General features: G+C 30.3%; 1 protein-coding gene across 3 annotated transcripts in view; it reads right to left on the bottom strand.

Moving 5' to 3' along the window:
• The window catches only part of LOC107451496 (Protein kinase, cAMP-dependent, catalytic subunit 3), a 72,018-nt gene that overhangs the window by 20,723 nt on the left and 24,817 nt on the right, over nt 1-26,478 (bottom strand). For 2 of the 3 annotated variants that reach the window (XM_043049042.2, XM_043049041.2), the window contains exons 2-6: nt 7,846-8,014; nt 6,735-6,998; nt 4,707-4,826; nt 4,530-4,625; nt 2,871-2,928 (exon numbers count right to left, since the gene is read on the bottom strand). In XM_043049042.2, coding sequence (XP_042904976.1) covers nt 2,871-2,928; nt 4,530-4,625; nt 4,707-4,826; nt 6,735-6,998; nt 7,846-8,014 — 707 coding nt within the window. Of the gene's footprint in view, nt 1-2,870; nt 2,929-4,529; nt 4,626-4,706; nt 4,827-6,734; nt 6,999-7,845; nt 8,015-23,096; nt 23,207-26,478 lie in introns of those variants that run through there. The other variant, XM_071179001.1, reaches the window with a different exon arrangement.

Below are 26,478 nucleotides of genomic sequence, written 5' to 3' on the forward strand. Positions count from 1 at the left end.
ACTAAATTATTTAACCGGTTTGTAGTCGCTCTTACAAATCACAACGAAATGTTACTGTAAATTTTTTTTTTCCATATGAAAAATAGAGTTTATTTGAAATATGACGTTTTAAAAATCTACAACTAAATGAGAATAAAAAAATAAAGAATTCAATCAAAATATAATCTTTTTTCATATATATCATGGAAAGTATTAATATAATAAGTACAATTATTACTTCATTTTTATCTTTGCAAGTAAATGTATAGTATTCTTCCGCCATTAATTTTTTACTGCAATCAGAAGGCAAATGTGAATTGGCATTATATAAAACAAAATTTTTGAAATAGATTCAATAAGGGTGAAATATTGTTGTTATTGTCATAGGCCATTAAGGCAAAGAATACGATTGTTCTTATTTGCCAGTGGCTCCATCTATGGTCAAGAATTTGACTTCTACTGTACCCATACGTCACATTTATAGCGCGGACCCATTCACACATTCATCCACAAATCGTAATTTTGACCTGAACCAGAGAATGATCTATCTCCAATTCAGTACCTCCGGAAGTATAATTTGCTATGGGAAAATGGAGGACTTTGTGACCGGACAGATTTAGCGTGCACCAGCCAGCATTTACTACACACGGAGTCTCCGGCCAGCTGGGTTTTAACTCCCGTTCTCACGAACGCGAGTCCAGCGCCCTGCCAACCAGAAATGTAAAATAGGTTTTTACAAAATTTTCAGTTTTGTTAAATAAAATTAAACGAAATAAGTATTTTTTTAAAAATTTTACTGACATGTAATTTTGTACTCAAAAACCAACTTTTGCTTAATGAAAATATTCTCTTTGCAAATAATAAAAATTATTTTTTCATAACTGTGTTATATTTTTTATTAGACTTCTAATTTAGTTTTTTTTAAACGAATAATGAAGCACATTTTAAAAAAACATAATTTTTAATAATCACTGAATAACAAGAAGAAAAAAAAAGTTATAACAATGGATTTAGTTTTTTAGAAAGGAAGGATACCAAGCTGAACTTTTCCAAAGACTAAACCTTTTCTTATTTGAATATTCTGCAGATTTTATAGGGTGCGAAGGCATGATTTCTTGATATTCAAACTTTTAGGGAGTGTTAGTAACCAATGCAGACTTCAACCAGGTTTCCTAGGAAACCATAGATTTTAACCTCGTCATATCAAATACCGTCAGAACTATTCATATTTTGTTTTATGTACTTCCGATACTTCATAATATGAAACGCAGGCATTTTCTGATACTTCTACTTTCAAATTTTTTTATCCCATTGTTTACCTTTTTAAGAAGAATACCAAAATTATACACAATAACTGAGTTTCTATTGCTTAATAGTATTCTGTGTAAATTTGAGACCCAGAATCCAATATATTAAACAACATTCAGATGCAACTATTTTACGTAAAAAAGGAATAATTTAGTACTTTTTTTCCATTTGTACGCTGTTATAAAGCGATTGTCTACGTAAAAATATATTTGGATTTCCCCTTGTTGGTCGGATTTTTTCATGGAAACGAAACATTATGAGAAATTCGATTCAAGTTACCTCTTGGTCTGTTTTATGACCACTAGACTCAAATAATCTTATTATTTAAGACTAAGGGATTTTGGTTTATGACTTAAATGTGAAGTTATGCACTATAAAATTATTCTAAAATAGGCAAAGTGCTAAAAATTAAAATGCATAATTTTCTGTTTGAAATAATAATAACTAAAAAGGTTTATAAAGTTTAATTAATTTTATAGCATTTATGAGTTTACTATGCAGCATAAGAAAATGCATTTCTCCCATTATTTAGGGGTTGCAGGAGGTAAAACTGTACGGCAGTAGAAAAATTTTCTTTAAATTTAACGAACATTTATAAAACATGCGACCAAAATCTCCAAAATGAGATTTTAGCCAGGTGTCGAATATTTGGTCACCTAACTATTAGACCTACTTAATAATAACTATTTTATTATATATAGACACCGAGTTGTTCTTTTTAAAAAAAAACATTGGATTTTTAAGTTGAAATTTTTTTTTTTTGCCTCTTTTTAACGTTTGTAAAGTTTTAGCAATTTAAAATAGTCATGAGCTTTGTGGTGAAATACTTCACGTATAAAACTATGATAAAATAAGTAATATAAATGAACCACTGATATTTTAATATAATTATGCTATATTTCATACAAAAAATAACAAAATTACTAATGAAAATAAGCAATTGAAAAAAATAAAAATAAATAAATATTTATGTATTGTATTAGTTTTTTTATGGACTATTTCAATTTTTCAAAAAAACACAAAGTAAATTTTAATTTGAAAAGAAAGAAGGTTAAAAGTACTAAAAATGTAGCAGAACAATAATCAAAAGTCCACAATAAAAAATTTTTAATGCATTCTTTCAATATCTAGAAAATAAAGAAATTATTCGACTAGGCCGTCATTCCGCGTAGGTGGCCGAATATCGAATAGTAACCGAATATTCGGTTCACTCTTATAAAACATCTTTCAATATTTGAGATATCTCATCATTACCAACCAACCAAGCGATACATAAACATACACACTATATCTTGAGATTTGTTTATTATTTCGAGTAGTTTACATCTCCCCAACGGAAGAAAAATTTATAATTCTTAGAACAAGCATTCAAAATAAATAGAAAAAGTTACAGTTACATTTAACTAAGCGGAACATATTTCTTTTTTCTTTGAATGCTAGATAAACAAAGTTGGCACAAAACTTCTATTTCATTAAGCAAACGTTATAATTCAGAGTGTACAGTAGTAACTTTTTTTTTCTTCGTAAGCGACGTTGAATAGTTAATTAAGAAATGGCTAAAAGAGAAGAGAAAAAACTCTTACTTTCATGTTTCCTAACCTCTTCGCTCTATCAGGAACGAGCAGTTTCTTTATTAAATCTCTAAAAAAAAATGAAAGGAGAAAAGAAAATCTAAAATTAAGATTCAAGAAATGAAAACAAATGGATTAACTCTAAATGCATTATCAGAAGAAAACTTATGGAAAATTAAACGTCTTTTACGATCTCATTTTAGCTGCTTTTGATGATTTATGGATTTTTTTTAGCCTAAAGATAGGACAAGAATGAAAATGTTTTTACCTCTTCGTCATTTTTTTTAATGTTCATATTAAAAAAAATAGTCATAAAATAAATTAGGGATTTTGAATGAAAAAGAAACAGTTACGGGTAGGGTATCCAGTGGATGACTTATTGATTTTAAAATTAAAAAAAACTCGAATACAAAGAAGGACAGTGGATTGAAACAAATAATATGTTGTTTATTGTGAAAGTTGTAAAACTTCTACACAGAAATTATGAAAAAGTAGCCAAAAGGTGGCGCTGTATTGCGTACAAAGTTCTTAAAAAGAATACATATATCGTAGGACTGTAATTCAACCTGTGATGTTCCAGTACTAGATTGCTCAATAGAATACCTGATTTAAACCTCCTAATCCGTTACGACAATCTCTTTTCATGTTTTAACGATAAAACTAATAGCTCTGGTCATCCATGGCTTGCAGCGCCATCAGTTAGTATTTTTTTTGTTTGTTACTAAACGCCGAAATTTCTGTATGGAATTTTTACAGCTTTTAAAATAAACATACCGTTTGCTTTATTCCTCTATCACCTTTTGTTTACGGTAATTTTAATTTTCAAATCATCCAATTCTTCGCTGGATATCCTATATATCCGAACAGATTTATTATCAGAATAAATAACTAATACAAGGAACATACAGGGTGCCCAGAGGAGGAGTGGCTAAATTAAAAATTTTGGAATTGATAGAGGAATGAAACAAACAGCATGCTTATTGTGAAAATTGTAAATTAAACTACAGTCCTATGGCACCTGTATTCATTTTAAGAACTTTTTATAGTGTGCAGTGCCATCTGTAAGCAACTTAGGTAAATAAATTACACAAATTTTGTATAAAACTTTTAATCGTTAACGTAATGAAACGTCATCCAAAAGGGAAAATTTAACCATCTTTGATCCGTTTTGACAGATGATGCTATGCAGACTATGGGGAATTTTTGGGATTTCTTTAATGAGCATATTTCGAAGAATTATTATCCATCATCTTTAGAAAATAAATTTTTAATTGGAGTCTTGAGTTTTAATGGCTCCTGGGGAAAGAACGATTTCTACATATTAAAATTAGTAAGAAAATCTACTATAAATCTATTTTTATCTATGAATCAACATATAAAGAATTGTATGAGACATTCTATATATATATATATATATATATATATTTTTTTTTTGTGGTGAAAGTAGAGAATAAATAAAATCAGTTTTTTGCAAGTTTGCAAGGCGTATCTATGTAAGAATTATTTTTCACTGTACATTAATGAGTTTTTAAAAAATGTTTGGTATATTTTCTTCTGTTTAACTGCTTTTATTGACATAAAAATGAAAGATTCTAAAACTTCGAAATTAAATTGAAATTATGCAATTTTCTTTTAAAGGAACTTTCTAACGAAATCGATTCTTGAGCTTACTTGGCAATAGGATCAATATGTTTGGGCCAATCTATTTTCCCAGCCAATATCTTCTCATAAATTGCAAATGGATTGGTATCGAAAAATGGAGGGAACCTGAAATTAAAATGAGAAGCAGTTAATTTAAACAATTATCATTCATTAGAAATGGTAATTAGCGTGAATCTTTATTATTACCCGGAGAGCATTTCGTAAATAAGAATACCCAGAGCCCACCAATCCACTGCTTTGTTATGCCCTTTGCTCTGAATAATTTCTGGAGCCAAGTACTCAGGAGTGCCGCACAGGGTCCACGTCCTGAAAAAGAAAAAAAAATTGAAGAACATGTGAAGTAGGCCCCCAATAATTCGAATCCCAATAGTCCTTATCTGGACTATTGGGATTGGACAATTCGCCTTATCTGGACTTATATCAGTAAAGTGTGGAAATAAATTATTCTACAGATTATTGAGCTAATGTGAAGCTTAACTAAGGTTATGCGTTAAAGTGCCATAAAATCATTTCATTTCTCGAATTACCAATGGAATCTGCAAACTACCTACATAATCAGACATAACGTAAAAGTCAAAAGAGAGTGGAAACTCACTTTATTTTCACTTTAACGTAATGTCAGATTAAACACCTGGACGCTGCTAGTCACTCGTTAAAGTGAAAATAAAATTTTAGCTGAAATGACAGCGACGTTTTTGTGCTCTTAAATTTTCATAATGTTATACCTACTTCGCTATATTTTCGCTACCTACTTCGCTATATTTTTTTTTGCAACTACTAGGCTTGGGTTCCCATAGCAGGCTTGTTAAATGGCAAGTAGCATAAGTAACAACAACAGGGAGTCTAGTGAATGGCGTGTATCTGTTGTGAAAGCTGTAAAACCTTTTGACAGAAATTTTGGTATTCAGATACAAAAGTTGCTAACACATAGCAAGGTATGCTGCACACAATTCTCTAATACAATACAAATGCAGTAAAACTGTAATATTTCATCACCAAAAATAAACTTTGTTTATGTATATGGCTTAAACCTCCTAATCCTATACGACCAACTCCTTTCACGTTTTAAGCTAGAACTGATCACTCAGATCATAGATGGTTTGCAGCACCATCTTTCGGCAATCTTCGTGACTTAATTTCACAATTTCTCCATAAAAGTTTTAAAGCTTTCACAATAAACATACATTTCACCACCCTTTGTTTCTGAGAATTTTAGTTTTGAAAACGGTCAGTCATTCACTGAACAACGTGGATAGTTATGAGATTAATTCAACGATTATGTTATTAATCTATATGCTATTATTTTATAAATTTAATATTCATATGTTTATTCACGTGAGCATAATTTAACAATTTTGCTAATATGAATAAATATAAGAAAGCAGAATGCAAAAACAATTTTTTAGCTCTTTTATATGCTATTATTTCATTATTTGTACCATGCAAATGACTTTTAGTGCAAATATTGAAAACTTTTTGTATTATATTTCAATTTTATAACTGTCGTTGAGCAGCCAACCTAATTTTGAGTTTACGACTGTCAATGATTAATTCAGTATCCTTGTAATTTTTAGCATAATCCAAGTAAAAAGTGAACTCTTGGATCAAGTATTGGGTGAAATTTGCCTTCATGGAAGACTTTTTGATGGAACTAACTCTCCATTGATCTACATAGAGAGAAAAACCAAGCCAAGAAAACCTCCCACGTTAGCCTGATGGGAAGGAGATTTTGACCCATGATCCGTCTACCACGGAGTATATACTATGTCAGCTCGGTGCGATGCGGGTGCAGAATTTCTGTCGACCAGTTATTATTGAGATTCAAACTCGGGTCCCCTCTTTGGGAGGTGAGGGCTATAGCCCCTGAACCACCACAGCTTGATTAGACAATATCAAAAATATTGTTAGGACATTTTGAACAGATGGGCAAAACGGTTCTTTTCCATTTCGCCGGTGCAGGTGATGAAGTCAATGCAGGTGATATACCATTGCAAAGTCACCAAGCACAAGTAAATTTAACTGTTCTTTTTTAAAATTGTCTTCTTTATTTCAGGTGGCAACGATTTAAAAAAAAAGCTCAATTTACTTGTGCTTACGAAAAGGAAAAGTACCGGCAAAACATTCATTACGTTATTAAACACGTTTGATACTCGAAAAAAAACTTTCAAAATAACTACTGAACTAAATTTTATTGTCATTCTGAGAAAGGCTTACTTATCGGTGAGCCGCTTGGCAAACCCGAAATCCGTTATTTTTAAATGTCCGTCACGATCCAGGAGTAAGTTTTCAGGTTTGAGATCCCTGTATGCGATGCAGAGCTTGTGCAGATAGTCTAGAGCGAGAACTATTTCTGCTGCGTAGAACATTGAGGTTGTGCAAGAGAAACGACCAGCATTTCTCAGGTAAGTGAAAAGTTCACCACCGCAAGCGTATTCGAACAGCATGTAGAGGCACGTTTCATCATGGTGCGTCCATAAACTGGAAAAAAAAGAACAGAAAATTATCACATAATTTACCCAAATGGGGCAGATAGTTGTTTAGATAGAAATGCTTAAGTATTCTGTGCTACGTAACTTGTACTTGTCACTTTATATCTAAAACAATTCCTGTCTAACTCTCCTAAAACCTGTCTGCTTCATTTTCTTTTATACTAAATAATACTTTCTGTTCTACTAACATCTAAATATTTTCTGCCTAACTTTTGCTCCACTTTCTTTTATATCTTAAACACTCTCTGTTCCACTCATCTCATTTATAACTAAATACTCTCTATCAAAACTCTCTTAAATCACACTCTGCATGGTTTTCTTTTATATCTAACATACTCCCTGTTCCACTCGTCTTTATACCGTAATAATTTCTGCTTAATTCTCTTATAACATTTAGCCTAACTCTCCTAAAACAAAGTCTACTAAAACAATAGTTGCTCCACTTTCTTTTATATCTAAAACATTCTCTGTTCCACACATCTTTATATCTAAATACTCTCTCTGTCTTGCTCTCCTAAAACACAATCTGCTCCACTTTCTTTTATATCTGAAACGCTTTCTGTTCTACTAAACTTTATCTCTAAATACTATTTCGTTATTTTTCCTAAAACTTAATCATTTCTCTGTTCCACTCAGTCTTAAACCAAAATATTTTCCACTCCTATATACTTTATATCTGAAACAGTATCTGCGTCACTTTCTCTTTATATTCATAAGTTTGCTTTACTCATTATTCTATCTAAAACACTCCCTGTTCTATTCTTCTGATAAATTTTTGATGAATAATTGATTGATAAAATTGATGAAAAGATATATAAAAATACACAATGACTTACAGTTCTATGATAAAAGGATGCTGTACTTGGACTAGAAGGGATTTTTCATTTTTGACGTGTTCTGACTGCTTTAATTGGATGACATCAGCTATTTCTAATATCTTCATGGCAAAATATTTATTGTTCTTTTTACGTCGACACAAGACGACTCGTCCAAACGATCCCGTGCCTGAGAATAAAAAGTGATTTCATAAACAATATGTTTCTTTTTTATTTTAAGTCAAAAAAATTCACAGTTAATTATATATATATATATATATACAGCGGTCTGTTTAGAGCAAATTTGGGTCCGTTAACGGACCCTTCACAAAATATCTTTTCATAAAAACGGACCCTTCACAAAATATTTTAACTTAAAAACGGACCCTTCACAAAATGATTTTTCTTTTAATTGGACCCTTCACAAATTTGTTTATCTTCATTATTGTTTTGTTAATCGAATAAACCCTTCCCAGGGCAGAAAACAAGAAAGATGGATGTAAACGAATTAAGTTTTGTCTTCGGCAGACGATTCTTCCATTATTCGTCCGAAATNACATATATATATATATATATATATATATATATATATATATTTCTCTCTCTATTTGTATATATGGAGAGAAAAATGCGAAATATTACGAGGACCGGAAAGAAATGTCGTTTCGGCGCATTAAATATTCGTTAGTGTTAAAAACCAATTCAGTTTCTTTCAATCTGGCATTGAAAGGTTGTTGCTAACGAGGTTGAATACATGATTGATTAAAAATAAAAATTTTGATGACAAATATCAAATGCACCAGAACGACATTACTTTTTGACATTCTATCATTCTAGAACACTGTCTGTAAAGTATGAGTTAGAATTCAAGTAAGAAAGATAGAACACTTTTTGCATTGATGAGTGTATGAAAAAATATAAGCTTCCACGGGCTTATATTTTAACGGCGTTTTTCTAAATTGTCCTCTTTAATACGCTAAGACGCGATTTCTTCTTTAATATTTAACCGATTAATAAGAAACTTGGATATATGTTACCTCTAGAGCTTTTAATAAGCACACTATTTAAATAATCTATAAGTTATCTGATTTACTCCGTTAAATTATAGATCATGTGTCTTTTCGAATTTTACCTAGATAATGTGCATATTAAAAGCTTCGATTTCCGTAAAGTTCAAAAGTTTGTTGCTATCATTCTATCAAACGATTTGTTGATTGTTTTGACTTGATTCCTTAGTTATCCAACACTATACAAATTTTCATAATTGAAATAACTTTTTGAACTGTTTGATTTCTGGTATAACATTTTTTAAGTGATTGATTCTATCAACTAAAGTGCAGATTGTTTGGATGAAGTATCCTGATTTTTTAGATTAGCGAAGGAACAAATGAATAACGTTATATCCATTTAACTTATTTTCACTTTTACAAGCGCTTGGTAGGTAGTGTACAGATTATCTAGGTAGTTTGCTGATTACTTAGGTAATTTGAGGATTGAAACAATGGTTGGCACTTTGACGGTTCAGCCTAGCTAATCTACACACAGATAATCTGCAAAAAACTGATTTCTATACTTAAAAGGTAATTTATATGTGCTACCGCGAATGGCCAAAATCAAAAGAATGTCGACTTTCACCGGTGAATGTCAACAATCACATAGTCACTTTGGTGAATGTTCAAAATATTTGGTATATCCGATTTGATATTAATCTATTCATTGATGTTATTATATTTATTCGATATTTTAATATCTGCTGAAGATAGATTAGGAGAAACATCAGTGTTCGGAGTACCTTTAAATGCGTACTGGGCAGTGGCACTTGACTTTAAAAAAAAAACAGTGATGTAGGGCATACCGAGCAAATGCATATTAGACAGTGGCACTGAACCTTAGAAAAACATCAGTGTTGGGTATACCGGGCAAATGTAAACAATGTATGTGTACGTATTCTCTCTTTATGTGTATGTACTCTAAATGTATTCTCTGAAACAAATGTGTAGTAAAGGCAACAACAACCAATTTCGGTCATTCACAGTAACATATGTATTACTAATATAACTTTAGCTGAAAGTAGGAATAAGATTTTTTTATTGCATTTATAAGTTTCACAATAAATGTTTTTCATCAGAAAAAGCTGTAAAAATTTGATTTTACACTTAATCAACTAAGAATAAAGGTGTTAAGAAAATACGGAATCTACTTTCGATAAACAAAGGTTGCTAAAAATATAGTCAAATATGTTAAGTTATAGGACAAAAGTTTTTATTTTTTGTTGATAAAATGCCTTTATAAGTTAACAAAAGTTTTATTATAACATATCTCCCGTCAATGAAGAAAGAGTTGCTGAATTATTGGAGTTTCTACTTATTTTCTTTGTGGAACAGATGTTTGGAGAATTAATCCCTGATGTTTCCTGTTAAAAATTTTACTTAAAATGATGAATTTTATTTTAAAACCAGTATTGAACACATTCTTGAGTGTATGACTATCAATGTTCAATTTCGCAACGTTGTAATTTTGAACGTAACTCAGAAGACAAGGAAAATCCTAGATCAAACATTGGGACAAACTAGCTTTCACGGAGGACTTTTTTGAGGGAACTGACCTGCATTTGCGTTAGATGGAGAGGAAAACAATGAAAACCTCCCACGGTTCATCCGACAGCTGATTCTAACCCATCAATAATCCGTTTACCACTGAGGATATTTTACGCCGGTACTGTAGTCGGTGCGAGCACAATGCGATTTAACCAGCCGTTGCTAGGATTCGAACCTGAGTCATCTTATTTGAAAGTGAGGGCTCATTCTGAGTCACTACGGCTCTAAAGTGACTGTAAGTCGGGATACAACAGTTATTTTAATTCAGTACGCCATATAGAGGAAAAGAGATACTTTTTTTCAATGGAGTGCAAAGTTAACTATGCCAATAACATAGAGAATAATCAAAACATTTTTCCACAAAAACTCACTTATCTAGAGATAATTTTTACTACAAGTAATCTTTTTAATATAATTTATTATTTTCTAAATTTATTTTAAAAATAACGAAAAATTTTGTATGATCAAAAGCAAAAATCTTTATATCATTTTGTAGTACGTAATTTTAAATGACAAAATCCGAAATTTGATCAGAATTAGTCAAATAGTTTCCGATATATATATATATANCGTCTTTGAATTGCCGAACCGATTTTGGGTTTACGACTACTAATGTTCAACTCCGTAGCCTTGACATTTTGAACCCAATCCAGAAGACAAGGGAGCTCCTGGATCAAGTATTGGGAGAAATTCTCCTTCGTGAAGGACTTTCTGATGGAACTAATCCGCATTTGCGTTACATGGAGAGGAAGAAAACGAGAACCTCCCACGATTAGCCTGACCGCAAGGGGACTCTAACCCATGATCCGTCTACCACTGAGGATATTTCACGTCAGCACTGTGGTGTGTCACGTCAGCCGGATGCGGAATTCGTATCGACCAACCATCGCCGGGATCGAACTCGGTTCCCCTCATTGAAAGGCGAACGCTCTATCCCCTGAGCCATCGCAGCTTCCTATGGATTGATGGTCAGTAAGTTGAATTCATCTCCAATTCATCAAATAGTAACTCAAAATATTCTCTGCACTTAATAAGTATATTTAAAAGGCTACGCCCTTAAGTCATTAAGTTAGTGGCCAAAAATTCTATCAATACTTTACTAGTTGTTAATGTTTACTAGTTATTATTTATGCAAATCATAAAACAAAGTAGTGTAAGAAATGTATTGGTGAAACGTATGGGTAAAATTTATTGGTGGTATCATAAAGGTGTAAAACTGCAAAAGAAATTATGAAAATTCTTTAGTTGCGCTCATCACCCAACTTGATCTTTACAATTATTTTTTTAATTTAAAAAGAAAGTTACACTATTGCTTTGGTAAAAGAACAAAAAACTAAATATTTTAGTGTATAATTTGATATTTTAATGTATAATATTTAATTTTATCTTTAAATCTATATTTCCATTTAAAAACTAAGTTAGACTTCTGTTAAGGTTACAAAAAAACTAAATAATTTAAGTTACTGTACAATATATTTGATTTGATTTTTAATACTATTTTGGAATTTAGAAACAAAAATTGTTTTTTAGAAAAACTAGTTATTTTGATGCATGATACAATCTAATTAATTTCAATTTTTTAAAATTATTTTTGAATTAAAAGTTATATTAATGCTGAGAGAAAAAAAAATGCATATTTTTACCTTTAATGTAATATGTTTTATTTAATTTTTATAATTACTTTCGTTGTACTATTATTGTACTATTACTGATAAAACAGAGAAACTAGATATTTTAATGCCTAATGCGACAAATTTTGCTTAAAACAAAGCGAGAGATAAAAGGACGCATCCTAGATTTGAAAGAAAGCTATTGAGAATTTTTTTTGAAGGAAAGAAGTGTGACAATTAAACGAAGAACAAATTCGGAAATCTTTAAACTATTTTAAGATCCACAAATCGTTAAATTTATTACTATAGAAAGGTTTAAATGGGCAGGACACCTAATAAAATTGGATGACGGTCGAGCCATTAAGATTTTCTTGACCAAACGCTCTGGTACCCTAAAAAGAGGAAGACTAAAAAGACTGTCTGGAAAAAGCCCGTTAAACTAACAGAATAGCAAAGAGGAAGGCTTTAGACAAGAACAGGGTTGCATGGAATGCAATTCTGAGGAAGAAATAGAAAAAAAAATGTAGGTAATAAAGAAAATATACATTAGTTGCACCGAGGAAAATAATTGCATTATTTTTAGAAGAAAAGTCTCTTAGCTAACGTTTTTTTCATTCTGTCTTCGAATTAGAGTTGGGCAAAACGAATCATCAGAATGATTCGAATCAGATTTTATTCGAATCACTGACTGATTAGAATCACTTACTAATTAGAATCACTCACTGATTCGAATCAGTTGAAAGGTGGCGATTCGAATCAGTTGCAAGGGTGCGATTCGAATCACCGAATCAATTCAATTTAGCGATTCGAATCAGCAGCATCCAACTCTACCTCGAATTCAATTTCTGGTTAAGAAGGGGGGCATTATTGCATTACTGATCGACCGTAACTTACATCTTTTTGTTAAACACTAGATGCCAAAAATATCCAAACATGGAATACAGCTTGGTTCTAAAGGGTCTTCACGAAAATTCAATAAACGATATAAGAATTTATTTTACGAGCACATTAAGATAACGGGATGCAGAGGAGATAAATACTCAGTTGATATCGTTTTCTTTTCGAACAAAATGCTTTGTTTAAAAATAGAACGAAAAATAAATGGCATTATTAAAGCAGCAAGACAAACCTCTTCAAATCTGTAATAATGATCGTTTTCTTAGAATACTGGAAAAGCATGATGAGTAGGATGGGGAGGAAAATTGGGAGATTTGGAAAAGTGCCGCGTGTGATTGTCTTAAAACGGGTGGTTGTGACGGTGCTCCCTCCCTCCCCCTCCCTTCTTTGTTTTCTTTGTAGCTCTGGCATCCCTTCAAGATGTTCCGGCTTTCTTTGATACCCAAAATAAAAAGAAAATAGAACGGGGGAAAAAAAAGGCAGCGGAAACGTTCTTTATTTTCACTTTTCTGTGTCTTACCTCCCCTCTCAAGTTTACTTAGTATTTATAGATGGTACAACCATATTTCTTTTCCGTTGAGTAGTTATGTCTTTTGCTGTCTTGATTGCCCACTTAAAAGATTCGTCCAGTGTTTTGACTTGGAACTAAAATCAGATGAAAATAAAACTTTGTCTTTCAACTCTTAACATTACTCATATTCAATTCTAAAATCAACAAATAAAAGAGGGGCGAAAATGCTTTACTGTACTTTTATAGGCGAAAAAAAGCATTTTTTTCCTCACGCGTTTATGTCTAAAATACCCTAAAAACCAAGGGAAGAAAATAGGTGGAATAAAATAGTGCTAGTCAGATGCTAATTTTTTTTAAAAAATTAATTTTGAAGTTGTAATAAAAGCTATTGATAAAATTAAATTGTAAAATTGCTTAATTTTAATCCTGTATATTTTCGTGATTTTTTGTATACTCAATTAAAAAGTATTTTTATTCTTTTCAAGTTGGTAAAAAGGCCTCACATCCTGTGTGCAGCAGCTTTTCTTGCTGCTACTGCCATATTTGACACGATTTTTTTTCGTAAATATGTCGTTAAAAAAAGAATGGCATTAGTATTTTATAATATTTTTTTTACTTATTTAGAATAAGGTTGATGTTCAAAGTTAAATGGGAGAAATCTCATTCCAAAATTATTTTAATTAAAATTATTTTGGTTCTTAAAAGTGTTTCAGTGGAACCCTAGGGTTCCGCAGCAGAGTCACGGGAATCCTGACTCTGCTCTAAGGCCCAAAATTTATTTCATATTTCGGACATTTGTATGAAATTATTTATACAAAATGCCAAGAAAAAAAAAATAAATAGCAAAATTCTAAAAAATATTTTTTAAGACAATATATTGAATTAATTATGAAAAAAATATGAAAAAGGGAAAGATTATTGCATTTCATGAATGATTATAAGAAGGATATTAAGGAATGATTAGTAAGTGCCAAAAATTCCATCAGTATTTTCATATCCACTTTCAACTTTTGCAACAGTTCTTTTTTAAAAATTATAATTCAGTTTATCTTATTCGTTTTAAGCTTGTGCATAATGCTATGGTAAAAACTCTAAATATGGTAAATCCTAAATTTTACCGGAAAAACCTAGTTTAATCAAAGAGTCTTGCAACAAATTTTCATTAACTATAAAAACTTTTGTACTCCAAATTTATAATGTTATAAATAAGACTGGGAAATAATATTTCTCTTCTGTTGCGTAAGATTTGTAAGGTATCTTGGATATCTCACGTCGCTGATTTCAAATCTGGAATCAGTTTCTCTCATCAAGCTTCAATTGTTTTTAAAGGGAAATTTTTTAAACAACTTTAGAACTCTAAAATAACTATAAACACTTTCGTAAGAAAAAATATTAACATAATGTAGTAATCTGTAAATTTAAAATACAAAAACAGTTAATTATCATTATGTGTAGATCTTGAAAGTTGAAAGTTTCAAACTCCTTTAATTAAATTTTTAAAATTAATATTTTGAAAAATTGAAATTTTACCATTAGAGACCTAAATACTCTATTACATTAAGTAACCTTGAAACTAATTTTTCCGCACAATGGAGAACCTGCCTTTTTAATGAGAAGTTTTGCAAAAATATTTATTTTTAGCAGTGTTGTAAGCGGCAAATTTTCAATGGGGAAATTTTTAAAAATTTTCATTTAACAATTTTTAATTCTTATAAAATTATAATTTTTTTTATCTATTTCTGTGCAAACGACATAAAATTAAAAGCCTAAAAATTAAACTATAATCACTACAAATCTTAGGTTTAAATTAATTGAAATATTAGTAAATCATATAAGTAGTTAATTTACTTAAACCTTCCGATTTTTTACCCAAAACTGTTTTATAATAACAAAGTTCTTAATTAGTTTTTATAGTGATAAAAAGGTGGAGCCTAATTGCTGTAGGGGCCTCGTATTTTCTGTCTCAAGCCTTGGGCTTGCCTCGTTTTGGTATTTTATGCATTGTTTACCAAAACAACTACAAGAGTACATCCACCCATATATTCAAAGAGAATTTGTCAGTGACTTGATCTAATTATCATCGCACACAAACACCATTTATAATTTTTCTTTATTATACGTTTTGACGGCTTAAACATGGACGATAACATTATTTACAAAGCTATCCACTGCAAAATGAAATTATTCGCCACGTTATAAATAATTTATCAAAACGATTTCTCTCCAGGACAAGTGAAGTGAAGTGAAGAATGTCATTAAGACAAAAAAGAATAACTTATTTAATATATTCCGCGTATTTTCTAATTCCAGCATAGAAATATCTCTTATCCCGAGGTTATTAGCTTCTGCCTGGGATTCATTACCCACCTCTACTCCCCTTCCTCTTTCCCCGCTACTAAGAAGCAAGTGTCAAAATTTTATTTCTTGTCGGACGACAAATATTTGAGACTTTTAATTGTCGCTTGCGGAAATGAATTACTTCGGAAAAAGTCGGCAGCGCTAAATTACGTGGAAGAGTGAAAAGTAATTAGTTATTTGGAATTCTAATAAGAATATTTTCTCGCGTATCACCTAATTAATCCATAATAAAAAATTATTTTTTCTTTCACTAGAAGATAATAAAGATATCTAGCGATTTGCATTTTCCCTATAGACACAAAGTAGTTAGGTATCCTATTTTATATGCATTATTTTTTTATAAATTGACGAACTAAATAGAAATAAACTAACTGAACATAACTAACGTTTAGCTGAAATATCGCTTGCTTTAATCTAAAAATTCGCAGCTTTTTAGTCATATATGAAGGGGTCCAGAACATAATTAATAAATTTTTTTTTTTATTATTTAAAAAATAATTGTACGAATTTTCTTTCAATGATAAAAAAAAGAAGAAAAAAATGTTTTTATTCGATTGAACCTCAAGTAATGCTGATTGCTGATCTGCATTTCAATTTTTTAAAACATTTTTGCAACTTTAAAAAAAAAACATATTTTAAAAAATATAAAAGATTAGAGCGTGAAATTTAGGACATATATATGTATTCATATATGGGTCATTCTCACAAAAACAGTCATTTTCATGTCCCCAGTATATTTTATGTTTGTTTTACAGCTTACGAAAAAAAGAAATTCAGGGAAAGTGTCCTTCAGAATGCAAGCTAACAAAAGAATAAAAATAAAATTATCAATTTTTATTTTTTATTTATTTTAGGTAATTAAAATATACCAATATGTCATTCCCTCACTTGTCCCCACTGCTGATTTAAAAAAAGAAAAAAATTGTTTCTGAAATAAAAATTTTTTTTTTACAAATTCGTGTTTTTTATTTCAGAATACTGAAATATAGAATTCAGAAAATCAATTTTAAATTTAATTTCTGAAAAAAATATTAACACAGCACTATTTTAAACTTTGTCCCCAGTGTTTCGCGTCATTCCCTCACAACAATGTTCTTATCACCTGCAATCTTCTTAGAATAAAAATATTTTAATAAAAACTTCAGAAGTTAACAACTGGCATCATAGAACAAAATTGCAGTATGTTTCCATCTTCAACTTAAAGAAGCTTTGCTGTGGAATAAATTTGAATGAATCAAACCAGGTAAAATTTTTTACATTTGTCATTCCCTCATGTCATTTTTTAGAGTAAAATAAAATACAACTTCATCGAGAAAGTGGATAATTATATGTTGCTTTCTTGTATGAATATAATTGTATGTGATTGACTTCAGAAATTAATTAGGCCTAACTGTTATTTTTAAATTTTATTGAATTCGTCATTCCCTCACTAGTGTATAAAGTGAGGGAATGACGCTGAAGTGAGGGAATGATTCAAGATGAGTATATTATCAAATTTTTTTTTGTTCAATCGTGCCAGCCAATTTTATTTCCCAAACCTGTAAAAACTATTAAATATATAAGACTAAATTATAATAAATATTAGATATACTTAGTATGTTATCATTTTCAAACTTTAGGTAGATGTAACTTAGATAAAAACATGTATTAAAATAAAATATCATTCCCTCACTATTAGTGTCATTCCCTCACTTTTTAAATAGTGAAAATAATTAATTTACTTATTAATTAATTTGAAAAATAAATTAAAAAATTAATAAATTAATTTATTAAATTAATTAATTTATTTATTAAATTAATTAATTAATTATTAATTATTATAAATTAATTAATTATAAATTAATTATTTAAAAAATTAATTAATTTAAATATTAAGTATAATTTATAGGATATATACTTTCTTTATAATGCCATTACATATTTCTATTAATATAAAAAGTTTCAGAGCTTTTTATTCACTTTACTTTTTTGGGATTTTATGAACTGAAAAATGACAGTTTTCGTGAGAATGACCCATATATTAGAAATGAGAGTTTAATTTGTCTTCAGAAAATTGAAAAATATATTTCGGGTTTCGATACATAGTTTTTAGAAACATAATAAAAATAAAAAGAATGCAATTTTTAAAATTAATTTTTTTAATTTGTTTAAAAGCTAATAATAAATCATACTGAGGAAAAATCAAAGTATTGATATTATTACTCAAAGTAAATTTTATTAGTTGATTTAAAAGCTCGAAATTTCCATTACATCTAAAACTGGTAAGATTAATTTTTTATATTAATAATTTAAATTTTTTTTTAAATTTTTGCGCACAATTAAATGGTACAATAGCACATTCTGAAACGTGTAGTAGCAAGTTCTAATGCCAAAGAAAATCCAACTGCACCCATGTGCTGTTATTTTGCTATTTCTTATTCTACTTATCTATCTTGAATTTATGAGTCGTTTTTTTCAATGAGCACGTAAGCCCATCTATACATGTAAATAATTGGACAAATCGAACAGCGCAAAAAAATTTCAAAATAATGCGAGCATTTACTTTTATCAAAGAAGTTTAGAAATAAAGTTTTAGATTATCTAACTAATGTGTAGATTAACTAGGATAGTCTGTTAAAGTGTCAAGAATGCTGTTTCGTTTCCCAAATTATCTACGCAATCTGAAAATTACTAGAAAATCTAACTTTACCTACTAGGTACTTGCTGAAGTGAAAATAAGATCTTTTCCACAACAACGAATGTTTCTGTACGCTTAAATTAGTTTTATTTACTTGTTTTTCGTTATATATAAAATCAAGTTGCTAAGATCAAACAATCAACACATTAGTTGATAGAGTCAATCTTCAAACACCTTAAAAAATGCAAAGAGTAAAACGGCTTAAAATATTATTGCACTAAAGGAAATTAACGCATTCATTTTTTAATATCTAAAGTAGTGGTTGGAAGTAGGGCATTACAAGTAGAGAAATTACTATTGTCGCTACTTTTTTTCGTAATATGTAATGTGCTACTTTTTTTTTAAAAAAAAGTAGCGTAGTGAAATGTGCGATGCAATAAAATAGCAGTTTGTGGCGATTCCTGGCAACTATTCTTAACGTTAGTTTAGTAAAGAAACAAGGCTCTAACCCAGGGATGGAGAAGCTTTTTTGGTCGAGGGCAAAAAACCGAGAGAAAAAAGTTTGGTGGGTCGAGTAAAAACTTCTAAAATAAAAAAAAAGAGAAAAACGATATACAAGCTTTAATTTAAATATTTAATGAGATGAATGCAATTGCGATTTCATTTTTAAAAGTTCCTTACATTGAGGTTCGAAGTGAGATGTGCTTATTTTAAGGAACGAGGCGAAATGCTTGTGTGTTAGCCTACTTCTGAAATGATTTTTTCTAAGGTTCATAGTTGAAAACACTTACTCACATATGCAGATGAAGCAAACATAGCACTGATTTTCTGTCATGAGATATTAAATTTTGGAAACTGGCTTTTGGTAATGATTTGCAAAACTCAAACTTTGGCATATTTAGAAACAACTGTTTCAGGTGACAATCTGAAGCAGTTGTTGCAGTCAGGTGAAATCTGACACCAATTGAAGCAGTCTATTTCCATCAATTTATGTTTTGTAAAACAAAAATAGCTTTAAAGAAAGTAGGCAAGAAAATGGATGTATAATGTATATTGTTTATATTCGCCACGGATCGGAAAGTTAAAATTCTATCCGCTGGTCGGATAAAACTTTCCGCAGGGCCACAGTTGGTCCGCGTGCCGTAGTTTGCCCATCATTCCTCTAACCAAACTCATTTTTCGAATTTGAAGGGTAAAAATCTTCACGGCTCCGTCCATCGATGCAATTAAAATTATCCTGTGGCTGCAGCAGAGAGTTCGCAGGAATTACGTATTTTAGAATCACGTATAACTAATATTTAAGCTAACCATTACTAGTACACTAGGGAACCGATTATCCGGAATGATCGGGACCATCGCTATTCCGGATAACTGATTTTTCCGGTTTTCTGAATCGCTACAAAAAGCCGTTTTTTTATTGTTAAACCCAACTAAAAAAAAATATTTGGAAATAATCTTAAAAAGAAGAAAAAACGATGAAGTAATACACTAATGATTATTTCCAAAATGATGATAAGGTAAACATCTTTCAAAAAAGAAAGAACATTCCTAAAATCTTATGAGGAAAAAAAATTTTTATTTAAAAAACTGCAGGAAAATTTATCGAATTTCGTTCCGGTTTTCCTGTTTTCTGATTTCCGGATAACGGGTTCTGTACTGTAATAAGTAATTTATCACTTTAATGGTCACACTTTCACATGCGAATGTACACTCGAGGAAAAACGGATGTTATTTCAAAGGAAGGAAACATATTTTCGATGTACTTCATTTCATAGAGGAAATAAAAGAGCATTAAACAATTAAATAATTTCAAGTTTTTGATAATCTCGTTTACCTGAAATTAAATATTCGCTGTCGAGAAAGGCATAAAAAGTTGAAAATTAAATGAATGAATTCGAAAGAAAATGTTTTGGAATAACAAACTGGCTCATGAAAACATAAATAAATATTTCTTAATCATTTGATGAAAGTTCGTCTTTTTAAAGTAGCGAAATAGTTATTACATTACCAAAGTAGTTTGTAGTCACTACATTAAAAAAGTAGTTGTGGTTAACTAAATTCGTAACAAAGTAGTTGAAGCGAACTACCAAAATAATGTAGTTTTTTCGAGTACTGATCTGAATAATCAAGTCAAAACAATCAAATAATTAACAAATTAGTTGATAGAATGAGAACTTTAACGATACGGAAATCTTTCATGCGCACATTGCCTAGGTAAATAACACAAAACAATTGATTTCGCACTTCAACGCATGTCATTAGTTAGTCTGTAGGTAGATCAGTCATGTGCATATTAATAGCCTTTAAGCTTTCGAGGCAACAATTACATAAAATTGTTGTTACCATTGGAAATCTTGAAGATATCTCTGCAATATCATCAGAAGCTAGTTATGTTTTCTAAAAGTAGAAAAAATGCCAGATAAATACTATTTACTCAGCCTTACTGAAAAATTCCAACCACTTCTCTGGAGTATTCTACCGTTTTATCTATCCCAATTCTGTACTTTTCCATTGGGAAATAAAAATTGCAAATTTCAAGAGAATAATAATTATAATGCATAAAATATGCACGAGTCACGCTATTTTTCCCTTAATATCGTTATCATGTATTATGGAATATTATAAGAACAAAGGAATGCACTGAAATATAAAACAAAAAAAAAGTTTATGGAACTCAAGCATCGTTTGGGACTTATTTGTTTGCAAACAACATATTCTGTTGCATACAAGACGAAAACAACATAATTTTCCCGGGAAAATAAAAACCATGTCCGTATAAATTTGTTCCAGGAACGCCTTTATTCCCAGAGAAGTCTTTTTTCACTCGAAAAAGAACACGTGGAATAAAAAATGACTTCATTAGCGGAAACATCGTTCTGAATCATACTGAAGAAAGAAGTTAAAATAACAAGAAATAAGTATTTTGCTAGAAAACGTTTTCTAGAACTGTTTTTTTCCATGAAAATGGTTGAATATGCAGACGATACAAAAAGGAAGGGTTATTTTTATATTTCCTCAGACAAAACAGATTAGTAAAAAAATACAATTCAACTATATATAGCAAAACGATTTTTTCAATAATATAACATATTTTGAAAGAAGTAGTTCATGTTTTTCTAATAATGAAAGAGAAAGTATAAAAAAAAGTCAAAGCGTTAAATTTCACCTTCAAATTTTTAAACTATTGCTGTAAAATTTCATATACTTATAAAAAAATAATATAGATAGGATTATACCTCGCAATATTACTTCATTCTTATAACTAGCTTTTGTGTTTATCAAAGTGAAATCTTGCAAATGAAATTTCGACATTTTTTCCAACTAGCTACAGCGCTTAAATCTCTACCTAAAAACCGTGATTTAAAAAAAAATTTTCGTGATATTTTAGGTGGAACTATGGACAAGATGACGTATAAGTTTTAATCGATTTTGATGGCCACCAGGAAAATTTTTTAACACTTTATTATTAATGGGAATTTATTCATGAATTGAAATTTTATTATTTTTTTTTGACCAGTTAGAATGCTTAAATTTTACCCAGAACTCTGTGCAGGATAACATAACAAGTTTGAATCGTTTCTTAACCGCTAAACCAGCAAAATTCATATCGCTATTTTATCACCAAATAGAATTTATCATTAATCATAATTTTAACTATTTCTGACTAGCAAGAGGGCTCAAATTTCAACTAACTGGTATTAACATCATGTATTAGGACTTAATGGGTCTAACATCATGCAACTGGTATTAGCATCATGTATAGAATACATGATGCTAATACCAGTTACAACTTTTACATTGTGCATACATAATATTTATCTTCATTTTATTACCATCAATCGAAATTACGATCATTTTCTACATCAACAAACCCAAAATTAAAAAAAGGAAAATAATAAATAAAATTAAAAAAATTTGAAGGCTGCTTTTTTCAAGTACACTATAATGGGGGTAAAAACATATTTTCTTAAGATCTAAACAATAAACTTCTGCACAGTTTTTGTCAGCATTTTCGTCATAACTCTTAAAACCTTCGAATATTCAACCATATTTTTCTAGAATGATATGCGCTTAACGTTTTTCGTTTTAGATAGACAAGAAAACGATCTGAGTAAACTTTTAAGTTAAGGTGAGAAATAAAGTTATCAAAAAGAAAAAAAAACATTTAAAAGTGAAAATGTATATGGATTTTTATTTATTTATTAACTGAGGGACTAAGGTACATCTTAATGTCTGATTTCGTAATTTAAAATATTGTCTGTAGTACTTAATTGCTATAATGTAGACCAGGCTTTCGATTCATTAAGATTAAGTACTAATACGTGAAAATCAAAACATTAGAACAAAAGTTATCCAGAGTGTTCGCTTTTCGTCTCCCTACTGTGCAGTGAAGTAATGTAACATTTTCTTAACTTCATTTAAATGAATACGTTTTAAGAAAGGAAGAAACATTTTGACCTCGAGTAGAAAAAAAAATCGAACTCGTATATCAACAATAATAGTGCATTGTTTTGATGCTGGCTGCGATCCAAAAATGGAAAGATGAGTATTTTTTTTTTCAGAATATATTTCTCCGATTGTGTCTCAAAGGGATTGGAGGTCAATATACTTCCATTTCTGTAAAAGATGAATAAAAGAGAATTCTATTTTAAAGTAAAGTTAGCAAACGATTCTATACAAACCTTCACTTATCAAAAGTTGAAATTCTCTTATCGATTGTAATGAGTTCCAAACGTTGTCTTTTGTTGTTTGAGAGATAAATCGTTTGCTCATTTCTTTCTTTTTAAGTTCCTTCTTAAAATAGTTCAGAAGATCAAAAATAAATATAAAGAATATATAAAAAATTCTACTCAGTTTCTAACATCTATACATAGTAAACGGACTTTGGCACGAATAATATATTTTTTATTTCAGAATAAAAAAGACGATTGTCAAAATATTCATTTAAACTAGTTAGCTGCGACTCGTGAGGACTGATAAAAGGAATTTTTTCGTTTCATTTTGTTTATTTTTTAAGAAAAATTTATTCAAATGTATATAATATAAATGTTAGATATATATTTTAAACTAAGTAAATTAAATATTATTATTATAAATATTTCGAATTAAAAAAACAAAAACAAAAAAAAACAAACTGGTATTATTCCAATATGTGATCTACCTGTGTAGTTACTTTATGGGTTGATAGGTGGAGCTATTATTGTTTAGTGTACCGGGCAGTGGCACGCTAAACAAAACATCAGTGTAGAGTACACCGAGCAAATGTATACCGGATAGAAGAACTTAATATTGTAAAATTATCAGCGTAGGGTTTACCGGGTGATAACACTAAAAGAGAAACTATAATAAATAAATAAATAACTCAACAAATTAAATGTCTATTATACAAGTAGATCGTATATTGAGATTTTACCAAAATGTTTATGGATTGAATTTGTATGGAATTATAACTAAGAAAATTGTAAATAGATATTAGTTGGAAAATCTGCAAAACACAGAAATTTTCTAACTAAAATGTTAATTATTTTTTACTAATAATTAAAAAAAATGAGCCGAAAATTTTTGAAATTTTTTAAAAAATAATTTTGACCAAGGCTGTGGAGTTAAAGCACTCAAATATCGTCTAAAGCCAACAAAATCGAATAATCAAAACTACACATAAAGGTGCATCAAAACTACACAACGAAGATCAAAACTACACGAGGAATGTCTATAAACTTAAACCAGAACTACGCATAAAGGAACATCAAAACTACACCAAGAAATAACGCCAAACCTCCTTAGCAAACACTGCTGGACTAAAGGTAACAGGTTCGAGTTTCCTCCTTTCAATATCAATCATAAACGCATTTCATGCATTGACCTAGATTTCTAGGAAACTTTCCAGATCATTAGAAAGAAAAAAGAAAATGTTAATGATCTTACTGCCAAACCATGTCTTTCAAATATTTAAAAATCACTTATTTTTTAACTATCTATACCGTCATTTTAATATTGCTTCTCTTTAACTGTATATGTATCTCACTAGTGTGGCGAAACCTTTGTCGAGCTACGTCATCTTTGCTTTGTTATCTCTGATATCTTGTTCGACTGATGAAAGTATACTTGTAGTGTATCTACCACTACAAAAATACAACTCCAATTCACTAGTATATAAGACATGCTAACATAATTCAATCTTTAGGTACCTTTTGATAGATGAAGGCTGGCAGTGTCTAATAATCTTCCCCACATTGGTGACCTTCTGACGCGATGTGAACTTGCATAACTTGACAGAAACGCCCACTATGATTTGAACACGCCCACTTCGATAAATTGTTCACATTGAACAGTTGACTTTCTACTTGTGACTGCTACACTAGCCACCTCTTCGAGCTGTTGCTACTCAGTCTCTATCTCACACAACGTTAGCCTGTATACACTTGACTGCTAAAGGAAAAACAGGAGCGACGACGACCTTGAACTTAACACAGCTCTCACATTCAGAACTCCAAGTCCGGTGATCTTAATGCAGCTCTCCCGACTTCTTACAAAACAACAATGAATCAATTAGTGGTATCCGTTCATCAAATTCTATCACAGATAAAATTCTGGTGGGAGAGTACTGCAGTGTATCTACCACTACAAAAATACAATTCCAATTCACTAGTATATAAGACATGTTAACTCGATTATATGTCAGGGTACCTTTTGTGAAAGTAAAAGTTAAACAATTTGTGATAGTAAAAGTTGTTAGTCATTTTTATGTCAACGAATAACTCTCGTTATTTTAATCAATATATATATATATATTTCGCCCTTGTCCTCCAACTCGGTAAGAATTTACAAAATCAGTCTCGTTTATTTTGTATTTGTTAGCTCTCCAAATGATTCACCGTTTCATAATAAATTATTTTAAGACAGTAAGAAAACAACGAAGATATTTAGCTTAACCAAGATGATGAGTTTATTGTTTCTGTTAAGTTATAAGTAATTTGAGGCAGGGTCGTTAAAAAATCTTAAGCATTTTTATGTTTCCAGAAAAAATAGTTATTTTGAGAATGCCGTGAGGAATACTGACTTATTTTGAGATGTAGCAGATGTTTCATTTCGCGCTTTTAGCTCTCAACGAGGTCAAAACAAAACAACTTAATGAAATGATTGAATGGCTAAGTGTAAATAGTAGCGAGAAAATAGCAAAACGTTTCTAGATTTAGTATGTTTTTTTTTCATTATTAAAAGTATGCCTTCCGTAGAAAAACTTTGGAGAAATTAAATGCTTAGTCTATTCCATTATCAAATCATATGATAAAATGATATACATTGCTGGAGAAAAATTGTAGATAATTTTTGTGGAATGTCTTTCTTTTTTGGAAACTGGAGACCTTTGACGTTGGGAATTCGCGATCATTTTAAAAATTTGCTGATAATTTTTATTCTCGAATTTTTTCTTTTCGATTTATCCATACAATACTTAAGTCACTTTTTTTTAATAACACGTATATGAAAATAGAAGGTGAACTATACTAATAATAGTAAAAAAAATAGATAAGGTAAATTATGAAATTTCCAACGTATTAACTGTGGTGTAATACCTATCTAAATTTGGTGTTGAGGAACTCTAAAGCTCATGTATTATTTCATGTTAATACCGAAACGAGCTCTCATACTCACTTTGAGGATGTATGACCCAAGTAGCACAGGGAGGGATATTATAACAGCTTTAGTCTACATCAGTGATTCTCAACCACTGTGCCGCGGCACTTTCGTGTGCCGCCAAATTCTTAAAATGTGCCGCCAAATATTGGAAAGGATATAATAAAAATTAAAATGCTTTTTTTTATTACGAGTAAGGTTTAAATTAAACAAAAGTGTATATAAATATTATATATATACTAGGAGGCTCCACCCCCTGCTCGCTAACGCTCGCCAACCCCTGAGAATTGCTACGCAATCCTATGTGGTTCACGCCGTGAACCATGGCTCGCTGCGCTCGCTCGCCAATGAACACAATGTTCTAGCACAAAGACATAATATATTATCATCAAAGACATAGTATTTTATCATCAAAGACATAGTATTGTA

The sequence above is a fragment of the Parasteatoda tepidariorum genome, chromosome 3, assembly GCF_043381705.1.
Source record: "Parasteatoda tepidariorum isolate YZ-2023 chromosome 3, CAS_Ptep_4.0, whole genome shotgun sequence".
NCBI classification, from domain to species: Eukaryota; Metazoa; Arthropoda; class Arachnida; order Araneae; family Theridiidae; genus Parasteatoda; species Parasteatoda tepidariorum.